General features: G+C 38.1%; 1 protein-coding gene across 1 annotated transcript; it reads right to left on the reverse strand.

Moving 5' to 3' along the window:
- Window positions 1-18450: 18450 nt before the first annotated feature.
- Window positions 18451-22572, reverse strand: LOC131395323 (olfactory receptor 5B21-like). The gene is given in 2 exon segments (XM_058527244.1): window positions 18451-19410; window positions 22510-22572. Coding segments are annotated over 2 exon segments (1023 nt in total).
- Window positions 22573-22822: the final 250 nt, after the last annotated feature.

Consider the following 22822-nt stretch of genomic DNA (forward strand, 5'->3'; position numbering starts at 1 on the left):
GAAAAATATAGCTGAAAGTGTGGGTCAACCTACTTTATCATTCAGACTATAATCCAGTTCTTTGGGGACCTGGAAACAAGCATCTTTGTCTTGCAAATCCTTGTAAGACTGGAAAAGTAACTCTAGAGGCAGTTCAGATTCTACCCATTTCCTTATATTAAAGAGCTTGCAAACCCTCTGGGGACTATCTAGCCCATCACCATTTTCTAGGACTGAAGGAAAAAAGGAAAGAAAAATGGCCATAAGAGTGCTCTCAGCAAAAAGCTAGCATCTTGAGTGTCTTCTCCACAAATATTAGTAAAAGGCTTAAAACAAAACTTGGATTCATAATTAGTGAGCCTTGTATTACTGCACCTGATTCATGGTAATAATTTTAAAACAATAGCTGTAGAGTCTCTGTGAATGTGAGTCACTCTCCATATATATGCGGGTGATATTTTACCTCCCAGTGGTATCATTTCTAAAGAGCTCTATTTAATTGGCTTAAAGTAAGCACTTATATAAATTATTTCTAAATGTAATAGCAAATAACCCAAATATCTTTCAAGTTAACATGGTATAAATTGATCTTTGGTAAATGAAAGCTTATTTAAGATTGTTGGTTTGATTCAAATGGACACGTCCTCAGAGTCATCAGCATTGGATACAATGCAGACATGCAACCTTTATTCTATGTTTATTGGTCAAATAAGTTGATGTTATCTGTGTTACAAAATTGGTTAGCAAAAATAATAACTTAAAATGATAGCTAATTTTGTCTAATGTCTCATGAAGTCTCATAGGCAATCTAAATAATTATTGGGAATGAGTAAACTAAATAGATGTGAAAAAGATAAAAGTGTTCAGTGAACATTTTAATGATAATTATGTGTTATGGCATGTATTTTTACGATAACTTCCAAAATCTCTCTGGTAACCCGATACTTTAAAGTTTTGCTAGATGAAATTAAATGATAAAAAACTCATTGAATATCTGGGTCATTTTTAAATAAGATAACACACTGAAACATTATCACTAAAACTTGTCTAAGTTTATCATGTTTTTGGCTTGTTATTATTTGGGTCTGTTAGTAAACTTGTCTTGCATTTTGCTAAAATTGTACTATGAAATAGCACGTTTCTAGAAATTATGAAAAGTGTTTAGGGTGCTAATATAAAAGGCAGTTCACAATTGCTTACTTTTTAGTTTTCACTAAGGCCCGTAAGCATTGAAAATTCTAATTAATATATGTAAGTAAAGCTACTAAAAATTAATATGGAAAACATCTTTGCATTCAAAGAAAGTAAGATGCATGTTTTCAGTAAATAAGGTGTAAATAGCGGAAATATATTTGTTTGTGTTTTTAAGAAAGATAAATTTACCCTAAAGTACTAGGGGAAAAAAAAGAAGGCATGGGACAAATTTTGAAAGTGAAAATAAAGTTGTAGGTTTGTTAAAGAGGAACCCTAAGGAAAGAGTTTTGTGCATGGTTGAGTTGGCTAAGATAAAAATTAATTTAACCAAGTAAATAAGTTTTAATATAAAAAGTAAGCTAGTGCAAAAATTAGAATTTGGTTTTCTCTCTCTTAAAAGGATACTTTTCTTGAACTTTTAGTCTTCTCTTGATAAAGAGACCATGCAAGGTATTTTTTTCCTTTGAGTAACCTACTAGAGATAGAGAGCGAGAGAGTGGCAGAGTGAGAGCTAGAAACACACACACATGAGCATGCATTCACACACACATGCACACACACATTGTGTAACACAGGATCCAGAGAGTGTGGTTCTTCCATCTTGTTTAAACTGTTTCCTAAATTTGTATCTTTCCCCTTGCTTCTCCTTATATTTTTATTATTGATTTAATAAGCCATTTGACTTGAGCATCTAATTGGTCCATGCTCAATAACCTCCCTGGTGGTACACTAGGAGGCTGTTATTGCATCAAGGTAATTTCCTACATGGTAAGTCCACTTTAAGTCCATCTTATGAGGCATAACTCATTCTGTCCCATCAGTGGTTTTATGTGGGATCATGGAGATGAAGCAGCTTGTCACATATGGGAAAGGAAACTGCAGGGGAGTGAGATAGAGGTCACAAGTGAATTTTGGGCTCTCTGCACCAAGTTTCCTTGTGTGACAGTTGTGTCATGGATGGCCAGGTGTCTCTCTGTGGGCTCTTTGCCTGGATTATTCTTCAATTTTTCCATCCACCTCTAGCCCAGTGCTCAGAGTCTCATCTTCTTCTCATTCCACTGAATTCTCTGCTCTGAATCTGAGAAACCTAATTCTTTCTCTATATTTGGGTTCCCTGAGGTAGGGTCTGAGGATTGGAAGAGCCAACAAGGATGGGTGACAGTAAGGATGCTGCTCCAAAGTGAATATGTAAGAGGTTGGCCCCTCTCCTGTGCAGTTGGAGGCCTTTAGTCTCCTGCACCACTGGGAAATTATTATGCAGAGTTTTGTTAAAAAGACAGTTTGTTTGTATGAAGGAAATACAGTCTCTAGATTCCTGAACCTGGGATGGACCCCTGGAATAGAGAGATGTATAGAGGGCTTGGAAAAGGCAATAGATGCAGTCTGGAGAGATCCACAAGCCCACTCTGCAGGACTGGAGTCTGGTGTGTACTATGGATCCTGATTATCCTACTTACCACCAGATATCACACCCGTCTTCCTCAAACATCCCATACATCATTGCATTCTACTGCACAACAGGATACAATGGCTCCCTGAAATTATATTGAACAACCTGAAGAGGCTGAGAAACATAAAATATTTGGAAATTAATAAAAGACATCTTAACTAAATTGGAGTTGGGAAGGCCTGAATGGGGAGCTCTCATACCCTATCACACCTCGCCAATTACACCAGACAGGAAGAGACCATGGCTTGCATCTTCCATAGGAAGTAAAATTACTCTACTACTGAAGGAAGATTTCTCTCCCCACGTGGCAACAGCCCAGCCAATGAGAAACACTGCAGCTCAGTCAATGAGAAGTTATTGCCACCCTGAACTTGTACTTTCCCCAAATGAACTTCCCGTTTACAACAGCCACTCCCTACTCCACCTTTTTCTCTATAATGGCTGCTCCCCTCTTTTGTTTTCTGATTTTGCCTATGGTTTGCTATAGCATGCACAGCCTGAATTGCAATTCTTTTGGCTATTCCTGAATAAACACATCTTGAGGATAAAATAACAGGCAAATTTACTTTTTATTAATTTATTTAAGCTTATTTTATTTATTTTTTATTATTTTATGGAGGTCATATTGCTTTATAACATTGTGTAATTTCAGAAGTACATTATTATATATGAGTGTCTGTATAGACTTCATTGTGCTCACCACTAGTAGTTTAGTTTTTATCCATCACCATACATATATACCACTTCACTCATTTCACCCACTCCCCCAAGTCTCCCTCTTCTCTGGTAAGCACTAATCTCTTCTGTTTATCCACGTGTTTGTTTATCTTCCACATATAAGTGAAATCGTATGGTATTTGTCTTTCTTTGACTGGTTTATTTTGCTTAATATCATACCCTAAGCGTCCACCCATATTGTTGCAAATGGCACAATTTTGTCTTTTTTATGATTGAGTAGTATTCCATTGTATATATATACCACATCTTCTTTATCCATTCATCAGTTGATGGGCACTTGGGTTGCTTCCACACGTTGGCTATTGTGAATAATGCTGCAATGAACATAGAAGTGCATAAGTCTCTTTGAATTGCTGATTTCAAGTTCTTTGGATAAATACCCAATAGTGTGATAGCTGGATCATATGGTATTTCTATTTTTAATTTTTTTTGAGGAATCTCCATACTATTTTCCTTTGTGGCTGCACCAGTTTGCATTCCCACCAGCAGTGTCTGAGAGTTCCCTTTTCTCCACATCCTCCCCAAAATTTTTTATTTCATCTTGGTGATTATGGCTATTCTAACAGGGGTAAGGTGAAATCTTAGTGTAGTTTTGATTTGCATTTCCCTGATCATTAGTGATGTTGAACATCTTTTCATGTGCCTTTTGGCCATCTGTATATCTTCTTTGGAAAAATGTGTGTTTGTATCCTCTGCCCATTTTTAATAGGGTTTGTTTTTTTCTTGTTGAGTTCTTGTTCAGTTGTGTGAGTTCTTTATATGTTTTGGAAATTAACCCCTTGTGGGAGATATGATTTGCAACTATTTTCTTCCAGTTTTGTTCATGGTTTCCTTTGCCTTGCAGAAGCTCTTTAGTCTGATGAAATCTCACTTGTTTATTCTTTCTTTTGTTTCCCTTGTCCAAGTAGAAGTGGTATTCAAAAAGATCCTTCCAAGACCGATGTCAAAGAGCAGACTGCCTATGTTTTCTTCTAGGAGTTTTATGGTTTCAGGAATTACTTTCCAGTCTTTGATCCAATTTGAGTTAATTTTTGTGGATGATGAAAGGTAATCGTCAACTTTCATTATTTGCATGTGGCTGTCCAGATTTCCCCACACCATTTATCAAATAGACTTTCCTTTCTCCATTGTATGTTCTTAGCCTCCTTTGTCAAAGATTAGCTCTCTGTAGATAGGCGGTTTTATTTCTGGACTTTCAATTCTGTTCCATTGATCTTTGTCTGTTTTTGTGCCAGTACCATGTTGTTGTGATTACTATAGCTTTGTAGTATATATTGAAGTCAAGGATTGTGATGCCTCCAGCTTTGTTTTTTTTTTTTTTTTTTTTTAATCAGGATTGTTTTAACTATTTGGAGTCTTTTGTTGCCCCATACAAATTTTATGATTCTTTGTTCTATTTCCATGAAGAATGTCATTGGGATTCTGATTGGGAGTGAATTGAATCTATAGATTGCTTTAGGTAGTATGGACATTTTAACTATATATATTCTTCCAAACCATGTGCATGTAATATATTTCCATATGTTTCAGTCGTCATTGATTTATTTCAATAATGTCTTATACTTTTCATTGTATAGGTCTTTCACCTCCTTGGTTAAATTTATTCCTAGATATTTTATTTGTTTTGTTGTGGTTGTAAATGGGATTGTATTTTTGAGTTCTCTTTCTGTTAGTTCGTCATTAGAGTATAGAAATGCAAGTGATTTTTGTAAGTTGATTTTGTACCCTGCAACTTTGCTGTAGTTGTTGGTTACTTCTAATAGTTTTCCGATGGATTCTTTAGGGTTTTCTATCTATAAAATGATGTTGTCTGCAAACAGCGAGTTTTTCACTTCTTCATCGCCTATTTGGACACATTTTATTTCTTTTTCTTGCCTAATTGTTCTGGCCAATACTTCCAGTATCATGTTGAATAAGAGTGAGGAGAATGGGCAAACTTGTCTTGTTCCTGTTCTTATTGGGATGATTTTCAGTTTTTCACCATTGAGTTTGATGTTGGCTGTGGGTTTGTCATATATAGTCTTTATTATTTTGAGGTACTTTCCTTCTATACCCATATTGGTGAGAGATTTTATCATAAATTGTTGTTGGATTCTGTCAAATGCTTTCTCTGCATCTATTGAGATGATGATGTGATTTTTATTCCTGATTTTATTAATGTGGTGTATCACGTTAATTGATTTGTGGATGTTGAACCATACCAGTGTCCCTAGTATAAAGCCCACTTGATCATGGTGTATGATCTTTTTAACGTATTGTTGTATTCGGTTTGTGAACATTTTGTTGAGGATTTTTGCATCTATGTTCATCAGCAACATTGGCCTGTATTTTTCCTTCATTATTTTGTCCTTGTCTGGCTTTGGTATCAGGGTGATGTTGGCCTTGTAGAATGTGTTAGGAAGTATTCCATCTTCCTGAATTGTTTGGAATAGTTTAAGAAGGACAGGTATTAAATATTCTTTGAATGTTTGGTAGAATTCTCCAAAGAAGTCATCTGGTCCTGGATTTTTGTTTTTTGGGAAGTTTTTGATTACTGTTTCCATCTCTTTACTCATGATTGACTTATTCAGATTCTATTTCTTCTTGGTTCAGTTTTGGGTGGTTGTATGAGTCTAAGAATGTATCCATTTCTGCTAGATTGTCCAATTTGTTGACATATAGTTTTTCATACTATTCTCTTATAGTCTTTTTTATTTCTGTGGTTAATTTTAATTTCTCCTCTTTCATATCTAATTTTATTTATTTGAGCCTTGTCTCATTTTTACTTAGTGAGCCTGGCTAAGGGTTTGTCAATTTTGTTTATCTTCTCAAAGAACCAGCTCTTTTTTTTTCATTGATCCTTTCTACTGTTTTTGTTTGTTTCAATTTCATTTATTTCTGCACTAATTTTTATTATTCCCCTCCTTCTGCTGACTTTGGGTCTCACTTGTTCTTTTGTTGCTAATTCTGTTAAGTGTAGTTGAAGATTGCTTATTTGAGATTTTTCTTGTTTGTTAAGGTGGACCTCTATTGCTGTGAATTTTCCTCTTAGGACCACTTTTGCTGCATTTCATATTAGTTTGTATGATGCATTTTCATTATCATTTGTCTCCAGATATTTTTTAACTTCACAGTTAATTTCTTCAATGATCCATTGGTTGTTCAGTGGCATTTCGTTTAGTCTCCAGGTACTTGTAACTTTCCCAGCTTTTTTCTTATAGTTGATTTCTAGTTTCATAGCATTATGGTCAGAAAAGGTGCTCAATATGATTTCAAACTTCTTAAATTTATTTAGGCTTGCCATGTTTCCCAAAATATGGTCTATCCTTGGGAATGTTCCATGTGCACTTGAGAAGAACCTGTATTCTGCTGTTTTGGGATGGAGTGTTCTATACATATCTATTAAGTCCATCTTGTCTAGTTTTTCATTTAAATCCACTATTTCCTTGTTGACTTTCTGTCTGGATGATCCATCCATTGATGACAGTGTGGTGTTAAGGTGCCCTACTATTATTGTGTTGTTGTTAATATCTCATTTTATGTTTGTTGATAGTTGCTTAATGTACTTTGGTGCTCCTTTGTTGGGTGCATATATATTTGTAAGTGTTATGTCTTCTTGATGGGGTATCTCTTTTATCATTACATACTGTCCCTCTTTGTCTCTCATTACCTGTTTTGTGTTGAAATCTACTTTGTCTGATAAAAGTATGGCAATACCTGTTTTCTTTAGTTTGCCATTAGCTTGGAGTATCATCTTCCATCCCTTCATTCTGAGCCTTGTTTGTCTTTAGAGCTGAGATATGTTTCCTGGAGGGCATATTGTTGGGTCTTATTTTTTAATCTATCACACCACTTAGTATCTTTTGATTGTAGAATTCAATCCATTTACATTTAGAGTGATCATTGATATATGAGGGCTTAATGCTACCATTTTATTGCTCATTTTCCTGTTCTGCATTTCCCTTGTTTTTTGTCCTGTGTATTTCAGACTACTGATCAGATTGGTAGTTCTCTATGATGATTTTCTTAGTTTTCTCTTTATTTGCCATATGTTACTCTGTTCTGATTTTTTGTTTAGTGGTCACCATGTGGTTTGTATAAAAAATCTTATAGATGAGATGGTTCATTTTCTGATAGCCTCTTATTTCCTTAGACTAACCTGATTCCATCCTATTCCTCTTCCCCTTCTAAGTTATTATTGTCACAGCCTATTCCATCTTGTGTTGTGAATCTGTGGTTAAAATTATGAGATTATATTTATTTTTGATGTTTTCCTTCCTTTTATCTTTAATAGTATAATTAAGTGTTTACTAACCTGTTTTGATGGAGAGCTACAATTTTTCTGATTTTGTCTACTTATTCATCTCCTTGTTCAAGACATTGTAACCCATTTCTTTTTTTTTTTTCAGGTATAAGGGCCTTCTTGAGCATTTCTTGGGGGGGGTGTGGTCTTGTGGCAATGAACTCCATTGGCTTTTCTTTATCTGGGAAAATTTTTCTCTCTTGATCATATCTGAAGTGTATTTTTGCTGGATAGAGTATTCTTGCCTGAAAGATTTGTTCTTTCTGAATTTTGAGTATATCATTCTACTCTCTCTTAGCCTTTAAATTTCTGCTGAGAAATCTGCTGAAAGCGTGATAGGGGTTCCTTTGTAAATTATTTTCTTCTGCCTTGCTGCCCTTAATATTTTTTCTTTGCAATTGACTTTTGCCAGCTTTTCTACTATATGCCTTGGAGAAAGTCTTTTTACATTGATATAGTTAGGAGGTCTATTAGCTTCTTTCATTTGTATTTCCAACTCCTTCCCCAGGTTTGGGAAGTTCTCAGTTATTATTTTTTGAACAAGTTTTCTACCCCATTCTCCTTCTCTTCTCCCTCTGGAATACCTATAATCTTTATGTTTCATTTCCTAATTAAGTTGGATATTTCTTGGAGAATTTCTTCATTTCTTTTTAGTCTCAGTTCTCTCTCCTGCTCCATTTGAAGCATTTCTATATTTCTGTCCTCCAGACTGCTGATTCTCTCCTCCATAATATTAGCTCTGTTATTCAGGGGGTCCATATATTTCTTTATCCCATCCATTGTGTTTTTCATCTCCAACATTTGTTATTGGTTTTTCTCTCTATTTTCATTCTCTTTTCTGAAGAAGTTCCTGATTTCATTGAACTGTCTATCTATATTTTCTTGTAACTCATTGAGTTTTTTAATGATAGCTATTTTGGATTCTCTGTCATTTAGAGTATAAATTTCTGTGCTTTCAGGATTGATTTCTGGGTGCTTGTCATTTTCCTTCTCGTCTGGAGTATTAACATATTTTTTCATATTGTTTGATTGTATGGATTTTTGCCTCTGCAGGGTGATAGTATCTGGTCACAGCTCCACCTGCTGCCACTGGGTAGAGGTCAAGAGCTGTGTATTCTGAGCCCGCCACAACCCCGACTTACTTTGCTCACAGCTGCTGCATTTCTATCATATGCATGGATGCTCTGGCTGTGCGGGGAGGGGGAATGAGTGCTTTCTTTCACCTGTGTGACCCCAGGGATGTTCTTGCTCTACCTTGGCTATTTGCTCTCTTCAGGTGCTGGCTTGATGAAGACACCCCCACAATAGCTTAGTCACCTCTGTGTGGGGTTTTCTCACTGACTGTGAGGAAAATTTGAGACCGGAGGGTACCCACAGAGTGCTGCACCCCCCGCCTCTCAGAGCCACTCACAGTCCTGAGCCCTGGATCACTGCCTTTATGGGAGGGAGAGGAGATCCCCTTACCTCCTTCCACTTACTCCAGTGGGTCCAGCACCTCCATCCTCAGGCATATGGCTGTTTGGGTCTCTCAGACATCTTTTGTGTTGTGTGAATGTCCTCTGTTAGTATATAGATGTCCTTTTTGTTGTATCTTAGTGGGGAGATACTAAGGGAATAGCTCACTCTGCCATGATGCTGATGCCACTTTCTTTTTCTGTTTTTAATTATAATTAAATTACTTATTTTTTTATTGAAGTCACAGTGGTTTATAACATTATATAAATTTCAGGTGTACATATTTTGATTTCTGTTTAGACTGCATTATGTTCACCAGCAAAAGTCTAGTTGCCACCTATCACTGTACAAATATGCCCCTTTACCCCATTCCCCATCACCTTTGCCTCTGGTAACTACCAACAGGTCCTCTGTATCTATGTGTTTGTTTATCTTCAACATATGAGTGGAGTCATATGGTAATTGTCTTTTTCTGTCTGACTTATTTCACTTAGTATAATACCCTTAAGGTCCATCCACGTTGTTGCAAATGGCAAGATTTCATCATTTTTATGGCTGAGTAGTATTCCACTGTACATATATACCACATCTTCTTTATCCATTTATCCTTTGATGGACACTTATGTTGCTTCCAAGTCTTGGCTATTGTAAATAATGTTGCAATGAACATAGGGGTGCAGATATCTTTTCAAATTAGTGTTTTCATGTTCTCTGGATAAATAAAGTGCAGTCAGACCTTCTTATATTGGAAGACATCTGGCTTCCAAGATGAAGGACATAAGAGTTTTAAGTTCTCTTAAAGGCTAGACCTGGGTCTACATTTCCATTACATTGTGTTGTTTAAAGAAGAAAGTCATAAGATCATCCCAGATCCAAGGGGAAAGGAAATAGACTCCACCTCTTGATGTAAGGAGTACCATGTGCATACAGGGAAAGAAGGAGTTTATGGGGGCTAACTTTGGAGGCTATCTATCATAGATATTAAGCAGCTAGTTTAAGTCAAAATCTCAATCTCATACCAGATTTAAGGGTTTATATTTCTCCTGGTCCTGAAATGGAGAATGGGGAATCAATATACTTTTCCTCATCTTCCTTCTCCCTCCTCAGTCTTCTCGTTCTTTGGAGAGTTGGCCTATGTGAAGAGGGATATGAAAAATGGGCCAAAATTTTGTCTAACTGGTTACTTTAATCTGTCCACCAATACATCTACAAGATAAGGCAGTACTGGTTTCTCATATGGAACCAAGTGTGGCATCTTCAGTAGGTCCTCTGAGTATCTCCCACTATAGATAGAATGTTTATATCCCCCTAAAATTCATAATTTGAAAACTAATCTCCAATGTGATGGTATTTGGAAGTGGGGCCTTTGGGAGGTGATTAGGTCATGAGGGCAGAGCCCTCATGAATGGGATTTATGCCCTTATGAAGGAGACCTCAGAGAGCTCCCTTGCCCCTTCCATGATGTGAGGACACTGTGAGAAGACAGTTGTCTATGAACCAGTAAGTGGGCTCTCACCAGACACTGAATCTACCAGCCACTTGATCTTGGACTTCCAGCCTCCAGAACAGCGAGGAAGAAATTTCTGTTGTTTACAAGCCATCCAGTCTATGGTACTTTGATATAGCAGCATTTATGGACTAAGACAACCCCCTTGCACGTTCCTTAATGTGAACTCTTTACTCTTGCTGACCTTTTATTTCATTTTTAAAAATTCAAACAGTATTTTATTTTCCTGTTGCTCCACTGTTTTTCAGAATCACTTTTATTTTCTTGCTTCTTGTTGCAACCTAGTGTAGATACCAAAAAAATCAATCCCTGGTCTTTGAGGTGAAAAATGTTTTGGAAACTCAAGGCAGAGATAAAACTTTTGGGATAAAAAGCTTTTGAACTCCATAATCTGGAACCATCAATAACCCAGAGCATAAACTCATTCCTTAACCACAAACATATAAGAATAGATGACCTGTCAGAGCAAGTTTTTCCAGTGCCTTTCTTTCAAAGACTAGGTAAAAATTCCTTAGGTTTGTAAGGTGAAAAAAGTGAGAGCAGAAGTGAGTTTAGAGGCTGGCAAATCCCTAGGAAGGAATCCTGTGGTCCAATGTCTAGAGCTTCCCTGCTTCTTGAGGTGTAGGAGCAATTGAGAATAAATATCTGTGTGGCAGATCCAGGCAGAGAGAGCATGAGACAACCTTCCCACAGACCCAGAGTGGCACAAAAGGGTGGCTGCATGAGTTCGACATTCTAGAAGGAGCAGCTGAGAGCCTAGAAAGGATTTCCTTTTCAGACATGGAGTCTTGACCATGATTTCATGGTCCAGCAATTGGAAATCAGATGGGAATTGGATGTCACAGTAAATGCCAGCATGGACAGAGAATAACAGAGAACCAGGGAGTATCCATATGTATCCCATCCTTATTCCTTGGTACTCTCAAAGCCCTGAAAAAAGGAAGGAGCAGGTGTGTTTGTGGGTGTTGGGGAGGGGGTGACTGTTAAGTTGACTGAGATTGTCTTGAATTGATAGAGAGATGCTTTTGCCATCTGGCAGATGAGGAGATCAAAAAAGAACTTGCTGAGGAAAAAAAAGTCACACTTCTTGTACAGGTGAATTTGGGGCCACAGATAAGCACTTATTCTAAAGGGGCTGAGAATTAGCATCAGCTAACCTTTCACAGAGGGCAGTTCACAGTCCACCAAGATGTTGACAGTGATATAGCTTGTTGCAGGCTCCTGTATCAAGGAAGAAAGATGATTGGTGTTTAAATTTTCTCTGTACAAATTTTTCAAGAGTGTTGAAAAGACTTTCATGGTTATGTAATCTCCTGCCCTACCATTTGCATAATTACTATTAGCAGATCTTTATATCCAAGATTAAAATTAAATTTTCACCTTTACAAATATGATTTCAAATAAACTGAATGAACAAGGATTTTTGAGTTGGAAAATTACACCAGAAAATTAAATTTGCTTGTAACTTTTTAAAGTATAATTTATTGTTGATAATTTAAATGTTCATGTATACAGTGTGTAACATTCAGATATAAAATCAAATTAAATATTTATATTCTATTCAAGATCTTATAATTCTTTTTACTTCTCTGAATTGTATCCCCTCCCTTCCTCCTTTCCCTCCAAAGAAATTAAAACATGTAAGTATAAAGTTCAATTGCAAACATTCCACTTTCCAAAGCATTTTCTAGGGAAGCATTTCCAGGAAAGGCAGGGATTGTCTGAACAGGAAAATAAATTTTCTACCCACTTGCGATCCCAGAATATCTAAATAAAAATGATCAAGCCACTGGAGCTTCCAATAGTTTGTCTATTTTTATGGTGGCCTTTGGCTCACCCAGCTTCAGTGTGAATTAGAAATGGATAAATTCCTTGGTGTCAGTTCATTTACTGCCTTGGGGCAAAGGCATGCAATAGTGGAAATGGCACTGGATTTTGAGTTTAAATATCTGAGTTTAGTTTTAGTTCTTTGTCATCTTTGTGGTCTTCATCTTTGTCTTCATACATATATTTAAAAATATTTTTAAAATTTATTAAAACTATATATTTAAAAATATTGTTAAATTGCAAAATATACATGTAAAAATGAATAAAACCTGTACTGTTTAAAGAATATTGGTAAAATAAACACCTATGTATGCACCATTTACCTTAGAAATAGAACTTTACAAGTATCTTTAATGTGCGTATGAATCACCTGGGGATCATGTTAAAACGCTGATTCTGATTCAGTAGGTTTGGGGAAGAAGGTGAGATTCTGCATTTCTAACCAGATCTCAGGTGACACAGATGTTGGTGGTCCACAGATCACTCTTCGAGGAGCATGATCTATGCAGGCTCCTGTATGCCTCTCCCTAATATTACCCCCCTTTTTCCCCCACAAGAGGTAATAACTATCCCAAATTTCATGTCAATCACTGCTTGCTTTATTTTAAATAGTTTTACCATCTGTGAGTGCTTTTCTTAATATTATAATTGTCTAGTTCTGCCTGTTTTTAAACTTTACACAAATGGAATAATACTGTGTGCATTCTTCTGTCACTTCCTTACTTCACTCAACCTTATGTTTTAGACACATTCTTCCTGATGAGTAGACCTGTAGTTCATTTATTTTTGCTGCTGTTTAGTTGATATTGTATGAATGTGCTCATTTTATTTGTCCATTTCTACTGTTGACAGACATTTGTGTTGCTTCCACTATTTTGCTATGACAAATAATGCTGCTGTAAGCATTTCTGGTACATGTTTCATAATGCCAATGTGCAAGAATTTCTCTAGATTATATGCCTACTCATAGAACTGCTGGATCAGAGTGTATATACATGTTCAACTTTTGAATTTCCTGCCAAATTATTGTCAAAAGTGGTTAGTCCAACTTACTCACAGCCATTACTGATATCTGGATTGTCTGATTTTTAGTTTTTGCTATTTTGGAGGGTATAAACATGTATCTTGGGATTTTAATTTTCATTTCTCTAATTAGCAATGAGGTTTTCAAATGTTTATTGGTCAACTAAGCCCTGCATGTCTTCTTTTTATCTGTAAGAACTTGGAAGAGTAGCTTAACTTGGATCTTCTTTTCTTCATCCCTAAAAGGAGGATAAAAACATACACCTCACAAGATATTGCCCTTTAGAGGGAAGGACCTGCCACAGTCAAAGTGACATTGACTTTGCTTACTTTTAGATATCACTTGGACCAGTATTTCTCTCAGGGGAAGGTCACTGGGGGATGCATCTCCATATGATGCAGCGATCAATGGAGACATGATGGGAGCATTCAGAGAGGCAGCCTGGGAAAAAGGAGAGGGTTGTATCAGCTAGTAAAAATTACCAAAAAAACCTAAAAGCCATTGTTCTAGGCAAGGTAACTCTAACAGCTTTAATAAACGAACCCCAAATTTCAGTGGCTTGACAAAATAGAATTTATTCCTTGTCCCTGTGTTCCCAGTTAGGAGGCAGATTTTATCCACCTTTTTAGGAAACCAGGCTCCTTCCATGTGGCTCTATCCTGTCCTAGGACCATGGAGTCACCTGCTTTCACCCATCAGCAGGGGAAATAGAGAGTCAAGAGGTCCTAACAGTCACTCACTTCTTAAAAGTCTATACCTTACAGTATGGAGATTCCTCAAAAAATCAAGGATAGAACTACCATATGATCCAGCTATTCCACTGTTGGGTATTTATCCAAAGAACTTGAAAACACCAATTTGTAAAGGTACATGCACCCCTGTGTTCATTGCAGCGTTATTCACAATAGCCAAGACTTGGAAGCAACCTAAGTGCCCATCAAGGGACGAATGGATAAAGAAGCTGTGGTATATATACACAATGGAATACTACTCAGCCATAAGAAACGATGAAATCCAGGTATTTGTGACAACATGGATGGACATTGAGGGTATAATGCAAAGTGAAATAAGTCAGAGGGAGAAAGTCATATACCGTATTATTTTCTTCATTAAGTAGTAGATAATAACAACAATAAACAAACACATGGGGCAGAGATTGGATTGGTGGTTACCAGAGGGGAAGGGGGGAGGGAGGAGGGTGAAAGGGATAATTCGGTACATGTGTGTGGTGATGGGTTGTAATTAGTATTTGGGTGGTGAACATGATGTAATCTATGCAGAAATAGAAGTACAATGATGTACACCTGAAATTTTTACAATGTCATAAACCAATGTTACTGCAATAAACAAAAAATTAAAAAAAAAAAAAGTCTATGCCTTGAAATGAAATCTGTCTTCTGATCACATTCCTTTGGCAAGACCTAGTCACATGACCACATCTGTATGCAAAGGGTTCTGAGAAATGTAGTCCTGTTTTGGGCTGCCACTTGCCAGCAACAACAGGACACAATAGAAGGGAAGCCACTGTTACATTTTTAACCCATGATACAAACCCTTCCCACCATCATTAAGACAAGGTCAGGTGGCATTGCCATCCTATCATCCTATCCCCACTTAGGCAACATGATGCCCCCGTTCATATTGATTCTTCTCTTAATGCTCATTTTAATGGAGATCACACACAATGTTGAAAAAGAATCAGGGAAGAGGACACATAGTTCTCTCACTTCTTTGCTTTTGCCATGCTTGTCCTTCTGCTAGGAACACTCTCCCAGACTAAACTGTGAGCACTGGAAGGAGAAGAATTGCATACCTGGTTCACTCTTAAATTTAGACCTGGATTGAGGCATGTGGATCAGCGCTTCTCAAAATTTAATGTACATACCAGTCACTTGGGATCTTGTTAAAATGCAGATTTTAACTCAGTAGGTCTGGGGTGGGGCCCCAGATTCTCCATTTCTCAAAAGCTCTCAGACAACATGACTGGTCCAAGGAAAACAGGCATGTAGATGCCCATTCACTCATTTATTGAACAGATATTTATTGAGTGCCTACAATGTACCAGGCACTGTCCTAGACACTGAAGATACAACAGTGAATGGGATAAGATAATTATTTGCCACTCTTCAGGCTGAAAGTCTATAAACATTTTTCAATATTTATGTAGTTGAGGTGGATGGCAACTGACAGTCTATTAATTAAAATTGTATAGTAGAGCCATATGATATGTACATTTAACTTTTGTGGATTTTTTTTCTGACTTTCATTTTTTTCAAAATACTTTCCTTTTTGTTGTTTCTTATCATCTCTTCAGGAGTGTATGTGTCCGTGTTTGTACCAACCCTTGGATGATACATTACAGGGTTTAACTTAGATAAGATCACTCCTAGTAAATACTACTATGTTGTGTATTTAGTTTTCGAATTCAAGGTGGCTATGATTTCCAACTTCAGGCAACCGTCCACTAGCTTGTCTCAGAGCTGGTTTACTCCTTGTAGTGGTGCCATGTAATTTAAGCATGTAATTCAAAAAATAATCAACAATGATAGCTCAGCACAGGCAAGGGATGTTGTACAATTTCCACTCAAAGAAATAGTCCACTGCAATTATGTAGAAACAGAGTTAACCAGCACCTTATTTCTGATTTGTTCCAGTGATGATTTGTTCTAGTGACCCTTTACAGATGATGGTCTAATCAACTGCTCAATTGACTAGTGACAGAGACAAAGCTATATATTTACTAAATCTAATTTAGTTTTCCTCTCTCTGGGTAAAAAAGACTATATTTCCCAGTCTCCTTTTCAGTTATGTTGAAGCCATAAGACTGGTTTCAGGCTAAACGGCATGAGGGTTGAAGTGATGTGAACTAGCCCCAGGCCAGTTAGTTAAAAACACTCTACATGACCTTCTTGATCATTTCCCTCACCATTAAAATCTTGGATGGCACAGGTTGAAATGGTGACATTGTAATATTAAAGGGGTCCAGACACTGATGGATGGAGAGAAGTTGCCCTGGAGAGTCACCTGATCAGTCTCAAATTTAGCATATGTGAAAGCTTTTGTGGTGTTAACTTACTGACGTTGTGGGGTTTATTTATTACTGTAGCATAAGCTATCTTACTAATACACGTTCTGATTATTGATCCAGCCAGGGCCTGCCACAGTGTGTTGCAACTAATTGCCTCATAAATATTTTTACAGGTGAGTGAATTAGATTAACTTTTACCAAGTCTCTTGACGATAGCATTCCAGTCCTGGTCTCAATTGCAGGCAGTTACTAAAAATCTAGTTTATAAGTTAAAGAAATGTGAAGTACAGGAGGAATTTAGCAAATATTTTCTTAATGAAAGAAGACAAAAGTGAGAAATTTTCACACTCAGCTTCCTGGAAGGGAGGTTTTTTAATTATTGATTTTTAGAATAAAGTATCAAAATTCAACATGCTTATTAAAATGTTGTGGAAAATTTTTGAGAAAAATAGAAAAACATTTTCCCATTGTGCCATCACTCTAATATAACCATCACTTACATTTTTTTTGTTTGTTTGTTTTGTTTTTGTTTTTTGTGAGGAGATCAGCCCTGTGCTAACACCCGCCAATCCTCCTCTTTTTTTGCTGAGGAAGACGGCCCTGGGCTAACATCTGTGCCCATCTTCCTCCACTTTATATGGGACGCCGCCACAGCATGGCTTGCCAAGCAGTGCGTCGGTGCGTGCCCGGGATCCGAACCAGCGAACCCCGGGCCCCCGCAGCGGAGCGCGCGCACTTAACCTCTTGCGCCACCGGGCTGGCCCCGATCACTTACATTTTTGTGTGTTCTTCCCAGGCTTTTTGCCATCATTTTTGTTGCATTATTGCAATCACATAAATATAATTTTTAGTGGTTGTGTTATAATCCATCTGGCGGATAAACCATTTAATCCTTTTCCTCCTTTGAACACTTAGGTTGTTTCTAATTTTTTGTTTTTAAAAATGATGCTATAATAAACTTGTTTGTATAGTAAGATTTTCTATATTTAGACTAATTTCCTTAAGATAGATATGAAAAAAGCCTTTTTAATGATCCAAAAATTTCACTTGAGGGTGAAGCTGACTCAGTTCAGGTTAGGACTTTGCATTAGTTTAAGAACATGCCTTCCTGTCCAGCGTGCAACCCCGAATTAGGTCAAGTTCAGCTTCTTCCTTTGTGTGATTCTCTAAAACTCATGTATTCATCATATTACATGTTATTTTAAAGATGCTTAGGCCAAATATAAAGTTTTTTAGACTCAGTCTCCTTAAGCACAGTATCTTATATAATGCTATTACTGCCCAAATACCACACACACGCACACACCCCCTTGAGAATTATGAGACATGTACATATACCTGAGTAGAAGAAAACAGATTTATAAAGAAAAATCTGTCTTGATCCTGAGGTCTTATTTAATAAGACAGCTCAGCAAAACTGTAGCAGCGACAAGAAATAAGGACACTTCCATCCTGGTCATCTTTCTTTTTGGAATAGGAAGATAGAACTGAGCCACTTGAAGCCTACCCCCACTTCACCAAATCAGTGGCAAAACAGGAATGATTGCATTGCCCCTTGTCTGATATTTCTTGGAAGTTATGATGAACTGCCAATAATAGACTTAACTTGTGGCTGTGGTATAATTGAAATATCCCTGGTTTTGATGTAGAAGTCCTGATGCTGAATTCTCACTCTCTCACTAACTGTATGACTTTAGGTAATTAACTGAGTCACATATCCTTCATTTGTAAAACGAGATCATCATAACAATGGGTGCCTCACAATATAATGACAAATATTCAATACAATAATGGATAAGAAAATGCTTTAAAAACTGCAATGCTCTGTACAAAGTATGATATTTGCTGTTTCTTCCCTACTTCTTCCACCTCATTTGAAACCAAGGCTGCTCTCAGTTAGGTCAATTCATAATGTGATTTGGAAGATGCTATGCTTTTCTCATTCCAACAAACAACCTTGCAGGGCTCAGAAGGGAAAGATGTTGACCTGGAGCTTCCTCCTCAGGGCATATTTTACCTTCTTGTTGCGGAAGCTATAGATGAAGGGGTTCAGCATGCGAATTATGATGGTGTAGAAGACAGACACTACTTGGCCATTGGTATCATCAGTGCGTCCATGAGGTTGGACATAGGTGAAAACCACAGTGCCATAGAAAATGGTAATGGCCGGGAAGTGGGAGGCACATGTGGAGATGACCTTCTCCCTCCCGGCTGCCGAGAGCATCCTCCCAATGGTCACCAAGACAGAGCTGTAGGAGGTGAGGATGACTGCAGCAGGCAGAAGGGTAACCAGAGCAGGGAAGATATAGACGACCATTCCTGCTGTGGCTTTGTTTCCTCAGGCCAGGAGGAGAAGTGGTGGGATGTCACAGAAGTAGTGTGTTACCTGGTTAGGCCCACAGAAAGGCAGGGTGAAGACATTCCCAGTCTGGATGGCAGAGTTAACCCCACCGAATGCATAGGAAACAGCCACCAGCTGTAGACAGGTCCCCTTGGTCATGGCAGAACCATAATGGAGGGGTTGGCAGATGGCCATGAAGAGGTCATAGGCCATGGAGGCCAGTAGGAAGCTCTCAGCTGTTGCATGTGCCACAAAGAAGGTCATCTGGACCACACAGCCCTCAAATGAAATGGACTTGTCAGAGGCCAGAAAGTTGACCAATAGCTTGGGTGTGATCACAGAAGAGTAACAGATATCAAGAAAAGAGAGGACAGTGAGGAAGAAATATATGGGGCTATGGAGACGGGAGTCTGTGAAGATGAGTACCATCATTCCCAGATTGCCCACCACTGTCATGGCATAGATGAGCAGGAAGGCTCCAAAAAGAAGCTCCTGGAGGTCTGGATAATTGGAGAATCCCAGCAAGATGAACTGCGTAACTAGAGTGTGGTTGCCACTGGGAAGAGCTAGTTTTCCAGGTGTCGTCTGCAGAGAAGGCAAGTGATAATCACTCAAACAGTATTACTTCAGCATGCCCACCACTGTGCAAGGTGCAGTGAGGGAGAATGCCAAGCAAATATAAGGCTTATTCTACAAGAAGCTAACAGGAAGTATCATGCCATAGTGGTGGACATGGGCTGTGAGGCCAGGCAGACCCAAGTCTTAATTCCTAGTATGGTACTAACTAGTTGTGTATCCTTGTGTAAGCTACATCAATGAGCCTTAGTTTCCTCATCTTTGAAATGAAGATAATATACCTACTTCTCAGGTTTGCTGTGTGGCCTAAATGAAAAAATGAATGTCAAATATCTGAAAGTCTGGGACACAGTAGATGATCAATAAATGTGAGTCCTCTGCCTCAATCTCTTGTGCCTATATTATACTAATGAATCTATTTGACAACTATTTCTTTCTGTCTTTTTTAAAATCAAGATTGAATTCATACCATAAAATTTACCATTTTAAAGTGTACAAATCAGTATTTGTTAGTATATTCACAAAGTTGTGTAACCATCCCCACTATTTAATTGTAAAACAGTTTCACCCAAAAAAGAAAACCTCACGCCCATTAGTAGTCACTCTCCACTCTCTCCTTTCCCTAGGCCCTGGCAACCATTAATCTATTTTCTTTCTTTTGGATATTTCATATAAATGGAGTTGTACCATATAGGCCTTTTGTGTCTGGCTTCTTTCACTTAATATTTTCAAGGTTTATCCATATTGTAGCATGTATCAGTATTTATTCTGTCTTGTATTTAAGCATCCTTCAGGGCATCCTATCCTCTACAGCATAACCATTTTTTCCTCTGAGAATCTATTGAGTTGAATGTCATCTGGGAGGCCATAAGCATGGAAATGGTGTTTTAGTGTTTGCTTGACTGTCCTCCAAGATGTTCATCCATAGGAGGACTGGAAATGCCCAGAGTCCTTTCCTTCCTCTCCACAATTCCTTCTCCCTTCTGCCCCTCGTCTCCTTCCTCTTTGAGGATCTGGGCTACATCCTGAAAATCAGTCCTAGGAAAACTTGATCAACTTTTCCTCCATGTCAAACAGTTTCTGTAGAGGACAAGGAGGAAATGTGGTGTTACACTACAGAAGAACATAGAACAGCCTCAATTTTGTTCCTACCTGCTGTAACAGGTACAGGGTATGGGAGAAAGAGCACTGGACAGACAGGATGGAGACCTGCTTTCTAGTTCTGACTCTGTTGCCTATTAGCTCTGTTACCTTGGGCAGTTCTCCCCTCTCTGGGCCTCTGACTTCTCGTTGGTAAAGTCAAGGTCTGGTATGGAAGATCTTGGAGGTCCCACCAAGTCCTGACAATCTGACAGTGAGTGAGTGCATCTTCCACAAACTTCCTGCCTGGGTGTGTATCTTTGTGCCAGTGTAGCCCCAGGCAACACAAAAAGAATCCATGTGAATTTGTCTATAAAAAATGATACTTTATACCTGATCGTAACAGACAATTTTAGGAGGGTCTACCCAGCTCAGGAGGATCTAAGTACTTTGGCCACTCGTAACAGTGATCCATGGCAAATATTTTGTACATGAAGTAGGAAGTTCTGAGAAACCTTGTTAATGTAAAAGAATAGATGGGAACGTGAGCAGTTTTTTTATGGTAATGCCATTCAATTCATTGAACTCCTTCTTAGTTAATGCCAAGAATCACATGGCGATGTATCATCAAAAATTATGTTTAATGCTCCATCATCTGTCAATTTGAAAAGGTATTCCCTCCATTTTATTGAAAGATTTCCATCTGAATTAAAAAGTATTTCAAAGGCAGTCATTAAAGTCATTTACTTTTTCAACACCTACCTATTTATGAAACTGCCTCTTTGTGTGGTATCCTGGAAGTTTTGTATGCTGGTGAAATGCTTTATGCTAAGATTCAGGATGGGTTAGAAGCATTCATTTCTTTTCAAAAATGGGAGAAGGGCAATTGTGAAGAGGGAGCTGAGAAAGGAATACAGTACTTCCATCAAAGATGCATTTTCAAGGACATTGGTTTTATGAAATAGTAGATATGGACATTGTGGTTCTGGAAATTGGGTCCCTTTAAAATTATCTTGCCTATGAACCCTTTGAAGAGTCTTCACTTCACCCTCAGGAGTACACAACCCTAGTTTGAAGACTGTGGCCTTAGAAGAACTAGTCAGCTCCAAGATACTGCCTTCAGCCCTGCTGCCTCTCCTTCCTCCCAGAGCTGGGCTTGTGATTATGTGATTGTGGTAGAATTCATTGGAACACCCCATGCCCTTCACAAACCAACATTCTGTTTGTAGTAAAGGTCATAATACGCAGCCCCAAAAGTCAAGATCCTGGTGGTGTGGCAGAATCCTATCATATGATTCAGTCTTGAATTTTAACTATCAAAGTCAACTTCCTGCCCTGACTCCAGTTTCTCCACCCAGGCTGAGCTCTGGATCCTGCTCTCCAGTAAATGAGGTTTCTTGTCCTCCTCCCAACTCCCCCTCTCTCACCTGCTTCCCATGATCCAGACTGAGTTCCTTCCCAATCCTTTACTACTCCCATTCCAACTACCAGATGGCCATTCAATTCTTTCAGAGGCACACTTATCAATAATTCTTGATTGTGGTGACCATGACCAACAGCCTTACATATGTACTCTGAGGCTATCAGTTTGTGAAGGACCTCCAGATTTCCTCCATAAATCCTGCAAAGCCGTCTCTCAACCCTTGTAGTCAGCCTTCCTTACTCAACTGAATTCTCTTTTTGTGTGCTGTTGTAATCTGGCAGCTGAATTTTACTCACACGGATGTATTTAGAATTATTTAACAAGGCTTTGTCAATGTTTTTGTCTTTCTTTCACCCATTGGATTGTTTTGCATCCTTATTCTGTTTGAAGTTCTGAAAGCAGAGCCTGTTCTAAGTTTTGTATCAAGTGAACAGCAAATACTTGAACAGCTACTGTTATCCAAAAGTATTTGAACAATTGCAGTTGTTCAAAAGTACTTAAATAATTTCAGTTTTCTGAGGTATTTAAACAACTACTTTCCAAAATAGCATAAGACCGGGCTTCGGCCATTTAGGATCTGAAATTTTGTTGAGAAGCAAACTTGCTCGCATGAAACAAGAGTGAAGTTGGGTGGTGCCTGCTCTACAGTAGGAACCCACTGGAGTCATCTGGGAAGGCTTCAGCAAGAGAAGGCACAGGCTGGGCCTTGAAGAATGAGGAAGGTGGGGATAGGTGGAGGAGACAGGGAAGTGCAACAACCTGGAAGTGGGGATTAATCTCCTCCGTAAACATTTACTAGGCAGAAGGTGCATTGGAAAGAGTCATGAGACCTGGTAGAGTTACTTAACATCTTTGAGCCTCAGTTTTGTCAGTTTACATGAGGACTGAAAGACAGTATGTGTCAATGTACTTAACACA

Source organism: Diceros bicornis, chromosome 31, assembly GCF_020826845.1.
Source record: "Diceros bicornis minor isolate mBicDic1 chromosome 31, mDicBic1.mat.cur, whole genome shotgun sequence".
Classification (NCBI taxonomy): Eukaryota; Metazoa; Chordata; class Mammalia; order Perissodactyla; family Rhinocerotidae; genus Diceros; species Diceros bicornis.